Here is a 12,679-nt window from a genome sequence, read left to right as displayed (position 1 = left end):
GAGGCTCAGAGAATCAATCAATCGTATTTATTGAGCGCTTACTGTGTGCAGAGCACTGTACTGAGCACTTGGGAAGTACAAGTTGGCAACATATAGAGCCAGTCCCTACCCAACAGTGGGCTCACAGTCTAAAAGTGGGAGACAGAGAACAAAACCAAACATACTAACGAAATAAAATAAATGGAATAGATATGTACAAGTAAAATAAATAGAGTTACAGAGAAGTTAAGTGACTTGTCCAAGGTCACACAGCAGACATGTGGTGGAGCTGGAATTCGAACCCATGACCTCTGACTCCAAAGCCCGGGCTCTTTCCACTGAGCCACGCTGCTTCTCTGTATTATTATTATTATTATGGATCGTATTTATTGAGCACTTACTGTGTGAAGAGCGCTGTGCTAAGCGCTTGCGAAGTACAAGTCGGCAACATACAGACACTCACCTTCACACCCACACGCACATTCACACACCTGCACTCACTCACATTCACACATACTCGTTCAAATCCACACACACTCATATTCACACATTCACACAACACACTCAAATTCACACGCACCCACTAACATTTTTTTTAGCATTTATTAAGCGCTTACTATGTGCAAAGCACTGTTCTAAGCACCGGGGAGGTTACAAGGTGATCAGGTTGTCCCACGGGGGGCTCGCAGTCTTCATAGAGAAGCAGCGTGGCTCAGTGGAAAGAGCCCGGGCTTTGGAGTCAGAGGTCATGGGTTCAAATCCCGGCTCCGCCAATTGTCAGCTGTGTGACTTTGGGCAAGTCACTTCACTTCTCTGTGCCTCAGTTCCCTCATCTGTAAAATGGGGATTAAGACTGTGAGCCCCCCGTGGGACAACCTGATCACCTTGTATCCCCCCAGTGCTTAGAACAGTGCTTTGCACATAGTAAGCGCTTAACAAATACCATTATTATTACTACTAGTAGTAGTAGTATTATCCCCATTTTCCAGATGAGGGAACTGAGGCCCAGAGAAGTGAAGTGACTTGCCCAAAGTCACACAGCTGACAGTCGGCAGAGCCGAGGTTTGAACTCATGACTCACACAGACACATTCACTCACGTTCACACCAACTACCCCCACACACACACGTATACACTCACATTCACAACCTCACACATTCACTCACTGAGAAGCAGCGTGGCTCAGTGGAAAGAGCCCGGGCTTTGGAGTCAGAGGTCATGGGTTCGAATCCCGGCTCCGCCACATGTCTGTGAGCCCACTGTTGGGTAGGGACCGTCTCTATATGTTGCCAACTTGGACTTCCCAAGCGCTTAGTACAGTGCTCTACACACAGTAAGCACTTGATAAATTCGATTGAATGTCTGCTTTGTGACCTTGGGAAGTCACTTAACTTCTCTGGGCCTCAGTTCCCTCATCTGTCAAATGGGGATGAAGACTGTGAGCCCCACGTGGGACAACCTGATCACCTTGTATCCCCCCCAGCGCTTAGAAGAGTGCTTTGCACATAGTAAGCGCTTAACAAATGTCATTATTATTATTATTATTATTATTATTATTATTCTTATTCACACACACATTCACCCAATCCACAAATGCACATTCGCTCATTCACACAGTCACTTGCACACGTTCCCACCCAAATTCCCTCTCTCCCAATTCGCACACTCACACTCACACACACATTCGCACCCAACCACACACCCTCTCTTGCAGCCTCACTCAATCAATCAATCGTATTTATTGAGCGCTTACTGTGTGCAGAGCACTGTACTAAGCGCTTGGGAAGTCCAAGTTGGCAACATATAGAGACGGTCCCTACCCAAACTCATTCACTCATTCAACCGTGTTTACTGAGCACTCATTCGATCATATTTATTAAGCGCTTACTGGGCGCACAGCACTGTACTAAGCCCTTGGGAAAGAACGACACAACGATAAACAGTGACAACCCCTACCCACGACGAGCTCTCAGTCTGTGCGCAGAGCACTGTACTAAGTGCTCGGGAGCACACAATATAATACAAGAAGCAGCACGGCTCAGTGGAAAGAGCCCGGGCTTTGGAGTCAGAGGTCATGGGTTCAAATCCCGGCTCTGCCAACTGTCAGCTGGGTGACTTTGGGCAAGCGTGGCTCAGTGGACGGAGCCCGGGCTTTGGAGTTGGAGGTCATGGGTTCAAATCCCGGCTCCGCCACTTAGCTGTGTGACTTTGGGCAAGTCACTTAACTTCTCTGTGCCTCAGTTCCCTCATCTGTAAAATGGGGATTAAGAGTGTGAGCCCCCCATGGGACAACCTGATCACCTTGTTGCCTCCCCAGCTTTCAGAACAGTGCTTTGCACATAGTAAGCACTTAATAAATACCACCATTATTATTATTATTATTCTCTGTGCCTCAGTTACCTCATCTGTAAAATGGGGATTAAGACTGTGAGCCCCCCATGGGACAACCTGATCACCTTGTTACCTCCCCAGCACTTAGAACAGTGCTTTGCACATAGTAGGCGCTTAATAAATACCACCATTATTATTATTATTCTCTGTGCCTCAGTTACCTCCTCTGTAAATGGGGATGAAAACTGTGAGCCCCCTGTGGGACAACCCGATCACCTCGTAACCTCCCCGGCGCTTAGAACAGTGCGTGGCACATAGCAAGCGCTTAACAAATATCATCATCATTATTATTATTAATAACAGACGCCTTCGCCACACAATCACCCCCAACCGGCCTCTAGCCGGGACCAGAGACGGACACATACCACGCTGCGAGCGTTCAGTAAATACGACCGGATGAATGGAAGGAGTCCATCGACGGCCCACTTGGGGTTCAAATCCAACACGCGTGTCGGACCTCCTCTCCCGCCGGGGCCACTTACCAGGTTGGAGTTGGTGACGTTGGAGTCGTCTTCTGGAAAGGGAATGTAGATGGCTAAGGCCACGCAGTTGGCAAAGATGGTCAGTAAAATGATGATTTCGAAGGGTCTGAGGTGGGGCGGAGTTAAGGAAGTGGACCGGGCCTGCGGGATTCCCCCCGCCCGGCCTGCTCAAACCTGGATATTAAAGAGAATCAGAGACGGAGAAGAATTCTGTTTGGAGAAGGAATTCCGGGCCCCTTGTAGCCTGAAAAGAAACATATGCCTTTTTAAGTGTTTTTCACAGGTCCCAGCCAAAATCCTCCCTAATATGTCAGAAGTAGAGGAGGGCGGTCGCGTGCCAGAGTAAACACAGATTGCTAAAAAGTTTTTTGCTCCTTTTATTTATTTAGCTCTGTTTCAACTTTGCTTTCCCTCCTGTGGAGTTGAGGGGGGGCTCTTTTAGGAACCTCGGTGGCTGGGTCAACCTTCCCGTAGGCCGAACGTCCTCTCTGCTTAACCGCTGGCCTGATCCCTCTGTCTCCGCTGACCCCTTGGTGGTATTTACTGAGTGCCGCTCACTGTGCGGTGGGGAGAGGATAAAGGATTTAGTACACGCCACTTGCTCAGAGGGCAGAGAAGAGAGCTGACGGTCTTTTTCTTTCTCCTCCGCTCCCTCGGCCTCCCCATGGAGGTGTCCGGGGGTCAGTCGCCCTCCTTGGATTTCCCCTCCCCGCACCGAGAATGGTCGCTTTATATTTTGACTGTGAGCCCACTGTTGGGTAGGGACCGTCTCTCTATGTTTCCAACTTGCTTCCCAAGCGCTTAGTACAGTGCTCTGCACACAGTAAGCGCTCAATAAATACGATTGAATGAATGAATGAATGATTTATAGCTTTACTTCTATTTATTCTGATGACTTGACACCGGTGTACATGTTTTGTTTTGTTGTCTTCTAGACTGTGAGCTCACTGTTGGGTAGGGACTGTCTCTATATGTTGCCAGCTTGTACTTCCCAAGCGCTTAGTACAGTGCTCTGCACACAGTAAGCGCTCAATAAATACAATTGATTGATTGATTGATTGCTCCTTTGGCTTGTAACAGGGTTGCTTTTGGTTTCTAAGAGGCAACGTGGTTTCAAAGTGATACGTGTGCGTCTGAGTCATATATGTAATTCTAAACAGTCGTATTGGTTGCAAGCCCCCTCCTTCCTCTCCCCCTCTCCAACCCCCCCGTCCTACCTCCTTCCCCTCCCCACAGCACCGGGATATATGTTTGTACAGATTTATTACTCTATTTTACTTGTACAGATTTACTATTCTATTTATTTTATTTTGTTAATAACTTTTGTTTTGTTCTCTGTCTCCCCCTTCTAGACTGTGAGCCCACTGTTGGGTAGGGACCTGTATATACCTGTATATATGTTTGTACAGATTTATTGTTCTATTTTACTTGTACAGATTTACTACACTATTTATTTTATTTTGTTAATGTTTTGTTTTGTTCTCTGTCTCCCCCTTCTAGACTGTGAGCCCGTTGTTGGGTAGGGACCGTTCTCTATAACAATCGATCATATTTATTGAGTGCTTACTGTGTGCAGAGCACTGTACTAAGCGCTTGGGAAGTCCAAGTTGGCAACATATAGAGGCGGTCCCTACCCAACAGTGGGCTCACAGTCTAGAAGGGGCTCACAGTTCCCAATTTGTACTTCCCAAGCGCTTAGTACAGTGCTCTGCACACAGAAAGTGCTCAATAAATACGATTGAATGAATGAATGGGCAGACTCCATCCCCCATTTCCAAAACAGAGAGCCCTCGGTCAGCCTGGCTCTTGCAGGGCGAAAACCTTTCAGGTCTGGGTCTCCTCCCTCCGGGCCTTCTCCGATTCGGGTCCACCAGGCCTGCCCGCCTCTCTATTTATTTTATTTCGTTAATAAGTTTTGTTCTCTGTCTCCCCCTTCTAGAATGTGAGCCCACTGTTGGGTAGGGACGTCTCTAGATGTTCCCAACTTGGACTTCCCAAGCGCTTAGTCCAGTGCTCTGCACACAGTAAGCGCTCAATAAATACGATTGAATGAATGAATGGGCGGGCTCCGTCCCCCGTTTCCAAAACGGAGAGCCCTCGGTCAGCCTGGCTCTTGCAGGGCGAAAACCTTTCGGGTCTGGGTCTTCTCCGATTCGGGTCCACCAGGCCTGCCCGCCTTTCCACCTCCACAATGGCCCAGCCCAGCTTCACCAACCATTCCCAACTCTCCAGCCTCGCAGCTTTGCCATCCCTAATCACTTCTCCAACCTCCCGAACCCCACTACCCATCTCCCCAGCAAACATTCAAGGCCTTGTAGATTCAAAAAGTAGGGGATTGGAAATCAAAGGGGAAAGCACTTCTCTGCCCCCAACCCTCCCCGCAAGCTACACCCCTCTCCTCCTCCCCTGTGCTCCTCTGAAGCCTGTACTGAGCAACTGCAGGGGTTCTGGGGATGATCTGGGCGACTCTGAGACAAACCAACCTCCTCTCTGCCCCCCTTCTCTCCTAAGTGCCTCACTCACGGGGCAGGGCTCGGCTGAGAAGCGGCGTGACGTTCCGGGAAAGAGCCCGGTCCTGGGTGTCAGAAGGAACTGGGTTCTAATCCCGGCTCTGCCACTTGTCTGCTGTGTGGCTTTAGGCAAGTCACTCGACTTAATAATAATAATAATGATGATGGTATTTGTTAAGCGCTTACTATGTGCAAAGCACTGTTCTAAGCGCTGGGTGATGAGATTGTCCCACGTGGGGCTCACAGTTTAAATCCCCATTTTATAGACGAGGGAACTGAGGCACAGAGAAGTGGCTTGCCCAAGGTCACACAGCTGACAAGTGGCAGAGCCGGGATTCGAACCCATGACCTCCGACGCCCAAGCCCGGGCTCTCTCCACGGAGCCATGCTGCTTCTCTAACTGAGGACTTCTCAGGCCTCAGTTCCCCCATCTGTAAAATGAGGATTCATTCATTCATTCAATTGTATTTATTGAGTGCTTACTGTGTGCAGAGCACTGTACTAAGCGCTTGGGAAGTCCAAGCTGGCAACAAATAGAGACGGTCCCTACCCAACAGTGGGCTCACAGTCTAGAAGGGGGAGACAGAGAACAAAACAAAACATATTAACAAAATAAAATAGACTGTGAGCCCCAGGCGGAACAGGGATTGGGTCCAACCCGATTTGCTTGTATCCCTTCCAATGCTCAGTACAGTCCCTGGCACATAGTAAGCGAGACTGTAAGCTCCTTGTGGGCAGGAAATGTGTCTGTTCATTCACACGTCTGTGTCACTTGCCTGCACATGTCATTTGGGCCTCTGCTTCTTCCTCTGTAAAATAGGGACTCAATTCCTCTTCTCCTTCTCACTTAGAGAGTGAGCCCCAAATGGGACAGGAACCGTGTCCACCCCGATTATCTTGTCTCAACCCAGCACTTAGAACAGTGCTTGACATATAGTAAGCACTTAATACCATAATTATTATTACTGATAACTAATAAGATTTTTTTACGGCATTTGTTAAGCGCTTACTATGTGCCAGGCACTGTTCTAAGTGCTGGGGTGGGGATAAGATAATCAAGTTTGGGCACTGTCCCTATTCCACTTGAAGCTCCCGGGCTTAATACCCATTTTCCAGATTGAGGTAACTGAGGCCCGAAGAAGCGAAGTGACTTGCCAGAGGCCGGCCAGCAGACAAGTGGCAGAGCTGGGATTAGAACCCAGGTCCTTCTGATTTCCAGGCCTATGCTCTATCCACAACGCCGTGCTGCTTAAAACCCTGAGCCCCCGGGGGGACAGGGAAAGTGTCCAACCCGATTTAGCTTGCCTCTACCCCGGCGCTTAGTACAGTGCCTGGCACAGAGTAAGCGAGACTGGAAGGTCGTTGTGGGCAGGGAACTTGTCTGCTTATAGTTCCAGCGTGCTGATAATAATCATAATTATGGTATTTGTTAAGCGCTTATTATGTGCCAAGCGCTGAGGTGGATACAAGCGCTTGAGTCCTTGTCCCTCAAGGCGTTCACAAGTCTCAACCCCCATTTTACAGCTGAGGTAACTGAGGCACAGAGAAGTGAAGTGACTTGCCCAACATCACAAAGGAGGCAAGTGGCGGAGCCGGGATTAGAACCCACGACCTTCTGACTCCAAGGCTTATGCTCTATTCACTACGCCACTCTCCCATGCGCTTAGTCCAGTGCTCTGCCCACAGTAAGTGCTCAATAAATACGATGGAATGGATGGATATAATAATAACGACGGCATTGATTAAGCGCTTACTATGTGCAAAGCACCGTTCTAAGCACCGGGGAGGTTACAAGGTGATGAGGTTGTCCCACGGGGGGCTCACAGTCCATCCCCATTTGACGGATGAGGGAACTGAGGCCCAGAGAAGTGAAGCGGCTTGCCCAAAGTCACACAGCTGACTGTTGGTGGAGCCGGGGTTTGAACTCCAAAGCCCGGGCTCTTTTCCACTGAGTCGTGCTGCTACTCTATCAATCAATCATATTTATTGAGCGCTTACTGTGTGCACAGCACTGTACTAAGCGCTTGGGAAGTACAAGTTGGCAACATATAGAGACAGTCCCTACCCAACAATGGGCTCACAGTCTAAAAGGGGGAGACAGAGAACAAAACCAAATATACTAACAAAATAAAATAAATAGAATAGATATGTACAAGTAAAATAAATAAATAAATAAATAGAATACTACTTATCAAAGTATCTTCCAGAGAGCTGACCAATCATTCATTCATTCAACCGATGGTATTTATTGAGTGCTTATTATCTGCGGAGCATTGTACTAAGCACTTGGGAGAGTCCAATAGACAAAAGAGTTAGAAGGCATATTCCCTGCCCACACAAGCTTACAATCTAGAGGGAGCAATGCACGTATGCCTTGATCCTGAGGGAAGACCAATTTCAAAACAGTACAAGGATGCTTTCATATTTAACGAGCTTACAGTCTAGGGATTTAACCCTCGGAGGTCAACAGAGGTTTGGGAAGCGGAGAACCTCTCTATCATCTCATCTCATAAGAAGCCCACCGGTGTTTCCCTTAACCGAAAGTGGCGGGGATGGCACTCGGTCCCCCCGCCGCGATGGGCAGGGGGCCCGTGAGAGACCCTGGGGAGGCAGGGCCCACTGGTGGCCCCCGTCCCTCCCTCAGCAGGCAGGAAGGATACTTCCACTCGACGACGCTGATGCAGGCCCTGCGGACGGGGTTCTTGAGGGTGAGGCAGAGCAGGGCCCGGGGGTGGCGGGTGGTGGCGGCGCTCCCCTGCTTCTTCTGCTTCCCGTACTGTTGGCGCTTCCGTTGGGTGGAGCTGACGGTGGAGATGGTGGCGTGCCCGGCGCTGCCCATCAGCTTGGCCTGCCGGGCCGCGTCGATGGCCGCCTGCCAGGACAGGGCCGCCCCGGGCGTCGGGATATGCTCGGGCGCCAGGCCCGCGGCCGCGTTGGCGTTCATGTTGGCGTGAGCCGGGCGGGGGCTCCCGTGGACGGACCCTGGGGGAGACAAGAGAGGGTGCAGCCGTCAGAGACCACCCCGCGACCCCGGGACCGAAACGGGCCGGGATACACGCAAAGCCGCCCGGGTGACCGACGGGAGGATCCCCATTTTACAGAGGAGGGGGTAACTGACTCGTCCAAGGTCACGCGGCAGGCGAGCGGCGAAGGTCGGCCTCCGCTCTTCCTGCTAGGCCGCACTGCTTCTTGAGAGCTTTGTGGGCAGAGACATTAGGGGATGAGCAGCGGCCCGGACTGGAGGGAGACTCTAGCGACAGACACAGACGCACGGACAGAAAGACACACAGGCCAAAAGCCAGCTAGACACGCACACACACTGGGCCAGGCAGACACACTGACAAACAGCAGCCCACAGACACCTAAACAGTCCGATCCTCAGGCACACCAACAGACACAAAACCAGTCGGACACACAAACCCAACCGGGCAGACACGGAGACAGATGAACGGGCAACCAGGCAGGGAGACAAACAACCAGTCGGACACACACACACACAAATGGCCTGACACGCGGACACGCAAATCCGATAGCCAGCCGGGTAGGCGCATAGATGGATAAACAGCCACCCAGGCGCACAAACAACCAATCAGACACACACACCAATAGCCTGACAGTCAGACACACAAATCAGATGGCCAGCCAGGCGGGCACGTAGACAGATTAAACAGCCCGGGAGACAGACAGACAAACGGACAGGAAGACAGGCGGCCGGATACAAGACAGAAACAGTCGGACACAAAATCAGACACAAAAGCGGACAGACAGCCAGTCAGACACGCAAACAGACTGACAGACAAAAAAGACAGACACACAAACACACAAAATAGCCAGTCAGACACACAAGTCAGTGAGGAAGACATACAAACAGACAAGGCAGACGGAGGCTGGTCTGACTTAAGTGCCTTGCATCTACCCCAGCATTTAGACAGTGCTTGGCGCATAGGAAGTACATAAATTATTATTATTAGATGTGCTTCCTGGCAATCAGTCAATCCTATTTATTGAGCATTGTGCGCAGAACACTGCTGTCCAATACAACAGAATCGGTAGAAAAATTCCTGGCCCACAGGGACCTTACATTCTAGAGGGAGGGAAAGCTATTGGGAAAAGTGAGTCCCAGAGAGAGTAAGTAACTAGCTCAAGGTCATACAGCACACACACCCACATCTCCTTGGTGCACCTTCAATCCATCAATGGTATTTATTGAGCACTTACTATCAATCAATCAATCAATCATATTTATTGAGCTCTTGCTGTGTGTAGAGCACTGTACTAAGCGCTTGGGAAGTACAAGTTGCCAACATATAGAGACGGTCCCTACCCAACAGTGGGCTCACAGTCTACTATGTGCGGAGCACGGCACTAAGCACTTGAAGAGTGAGTCGCAACAGAATTAGCGGACACTTTCCCTGTCCATAACGAGCTTACGGTCTAGAGGGGGAGACAGACATTAATATAAATAAGTAATTTATGATATGTAATTTAAAGATAGGTACATAATCCCAGCTCTGTCAACAGCCATTGGAAAACGTTTAGTACATATTTACTATTCTTTTTATTTTGTGAATGATGTGCATCTAGCTTTTAATTCTATTTGTTCTGTTGATTTTGACACCTGGCTACATGTTTTGTTTTGTTGTCTGTCTCCCCCTTCTAGACTGTGAGCCTGTTGTTGGGTAGGAACCATCTCTATATGTTGCCGACTTGTACTTCCCAAGAGCTTAGTACAGTGCTCTGTACACATAAGCGCTCAATAAATACGACCGAATGAATGAATTGCCTGCTGTGTGACCTTGGATAAATCACTTCACTTTTCTGTGCCTCAGTTACCTGATCTGTAAAATGGGGATGAAGACTTATGTACATATCTCTCAAGTTATTTATTTATATTAATATCTGTCTCCCCCCTAATGATGATAATAATGATGGCATTTGTTAAGTGCTTACTAGGTGCAAAGCACTGTTCTGAGTGCTGAGGGGGCTACAAGGTTGTCCCCCGTGGGGCTCACAGTCTTAATCCCCATTTTACAGATGAGGTAACTGGAGCTCAGAGAAGTTAAGTGACTTGCCCAAGGCCACACAGCAGACATGCAGCAGAGCCGGGATTCAAACCCATGACCTCTGACTCCCAAGCCCGGGCTCTTTCCACTGAGCCACGCTGCTTCTCTCTGAGCCACGCCGCTTCTCTAGACTGTAAGGCCACTGTGGGCAGGGAACGTGCCTGTTTATTGTTATATTGTACTCTCCCAAGTGCTTCGCGCAGTGCTCTGCACACATTCATTCATTCAATCACATTTACTGAGCGCTTACTGTAAGCGCTCAATAAATACAATTGAACGAATGAATGAAGATTGTGAGCCCCATGTGGGACTGAATGTGTCATTCATTCAATCATATTTATTGAACACTTACGGTGTGGAAAGTACTGTACTAAGTGCTTGGGAGAGTACAACAGAACAATAAATAGACACATTTCCTGCCCACAACGAGCTGATACTCTAGAAGGGGAGAGAGAGATTAATATAAAGAAATAAATGACAGATACATCCAACCAGATAACCTGCATCTACTACAGTGCTTAGCAGAGTGCCCGGCACATAGTAAGCACTTAAGAAATGCCATTTAAAAAAGGGGATGGGGTGGGGCAGCTATCAAATGCTGAAAGGTCATAGATCTTTCCAGCCTGTCATGTCGCGTCCCCCGGATTTATTACAAATAATAGCATTTGTTCAGCGCTTACTATGTGACGGGCACTGTTCTAAGCGCTGGGATGGATACAATCTAATCAAGTTGGACAGAGTCCCTGTCCCACATGGGGCTCACACTCTTAATACGATTCAAATACGAATCAAATAAGATTGATTGATTAATCCCCATTTTCCAGATGAGCGAACTGAGACACAGAGAAGTAAAGTGATTTGCCCAAGGTCCCACAGCAGACAAATGGATCTGACACGACTCTCCAGGAGTGACCACTTCCAGGGTGAGGTGGGAGGGTCTCCTGGCCAGAGAAGAGGCCCGCTAAGTCCCATCTGCCCACCCCTCAAATCATTCATTCATTCATTCATTCAATCGTTTTTATTGAGCACTTACTGTGTGCAGAGCACTGTACTAAGCGCTTGGGAAGTACAAGTTGATAACATATAGAGACGGTCCCTACCCAACAATGGGCTCACAGTCTAAAAGGGGGAGACAATCGAGGACCACCTCCCAGGAAAGCAAGGCTTGGTGTCGCTGATGGGCTTTTCTTAGCAGCAAATAACCACTCTGGGCTTGGAACCCAATTTTCAAATTAAAACGCCAATTCCAAGCCCACAACCAGCTGCTGGCTGAAAAGCTGCCACAGAAATGGAGTTCGGCCCCATCTCCCAGCCTCCCCGCTGCTCGATTCCCAGCCCGGTCCCGGTCCCGTCCGTCCCGATCCTGTCCTCCGGAGCCACTGGAAGTCGGGGATGCCGGGGGGCTTCCCCCAATCACTCTCCCCGCCACCATTAAAGCCTCATTGAAGGTACACAGCAGCACGGCCTAGCGGATGGAGCCCGGGCCTGGGAATCTGAAGGTCATGGGTTCTGATTCCGGCTCCACCACTTGTCTGCTGGGTGGCCTTGGACAAGTCACTCCACTTCTCTGGGCCTCATTACCTCATCCGTAAAACGGGGATTAAGACTGTGAGCCCCATGTGAGAGCTCACCTTCTCCAGGAGGCCTTCCCAGACTGAGCCCACTCCTTCCTCTCCTTCTCGTTCCCCTCTCCATCCCCCCGTCTTACCTCCTTCCCTTCCCCACAGCACCTGTATATATGCTTGTACGTATTTATTACTCTATTTATGTATTTTACTTGTACATATTTATTCTATTTATTTTATTTTGTTAATACGTTTGGTTTTGTTCTCTGTCTCCCCCTTCTAGACTGTGAGCCCACTGTTGGGTAGGGACTGTCTCTATATGTTGCCAACTTGTACTTCCCAAGCGCTTAGTACAGTGCTATGCACACAGTAAGCGCTCAATAAATACGATTGATTGATTGATTGATTGACTGGGACCAGAAGGCAGACTGGTGCAGGAGGGAAGAGGCTGGGCTCAAGAGCCAGAGGTCGGGGGTTCTAATCCCACCTCTGGCTTGTGGCTATGAAAAAGTTTTTTAAAATTTCCCCCTTCTAGACTGAGCGCCCGTTGTTGGGTAGGGACCGTCTCTATATGTTGCCGCCTTGTATTTCCCAAGCGCTTAGTACAGTGCTCTGCACGCAGTAAGCACTCAAATACGATTGAATGAATGAATGAGCGTCCAACTCAATTTGCTCGTACCCATCCCAAC

General features: G+C 49.2%; 1 protein-coding gene across 9 annotated transcripts in view; it reads right to left on the bottom strand.

The window, feature by feature from the left end:
• The window catches only part of CACNA1C (calcium voltage-gated channel subunit alpha1 C), a 202,677-nt gene that overhangs the window by 169,648 nt on the left and 20,350 nt on the right, over nucleotides 1-12,679 (bottom strand). For all 9 annotated transcript variants that reach the window (XM_038767787.1, XM_038767784.1, XM_038767785.1 and 6 more), the window contains exons 2-3: nucleotides 8,023-8,344; nucleotides 2,853-2,958 (exon numbers count right to left, since the gene is read on the bottom strand). In XM_038767787.1, coding sequence (XP_038623715.1) covers nucleotides 2,853-2,958; nucleotides 8,023-8,344 — 428 coding nt within the window. The remainder of the gene's footprint in view (nucleotides 1-2,852; nucleotides 2,959-8,022; nucleotides 8,345-12,679) is intronic.

The sequence above is a fragment of the Tachyglossus aculeatus genome, chromosome 27 (genome assembly GCF_015852505.1).
Source record: "Tachyglossus aculeatus isolate mTacAcu1 chromosome 27, mTacAcu1.pri, whole genome shotgun sequence".
NCBI lineage: Eukaryota > Metazoa > Chordata > Mammalia > Monotremata > Tachyglossidae > Tachyglossus > Tachyglossus aculeatus.
This window is presented reverse-complemented; position numbering and strand designations above follow the sequence as displayed.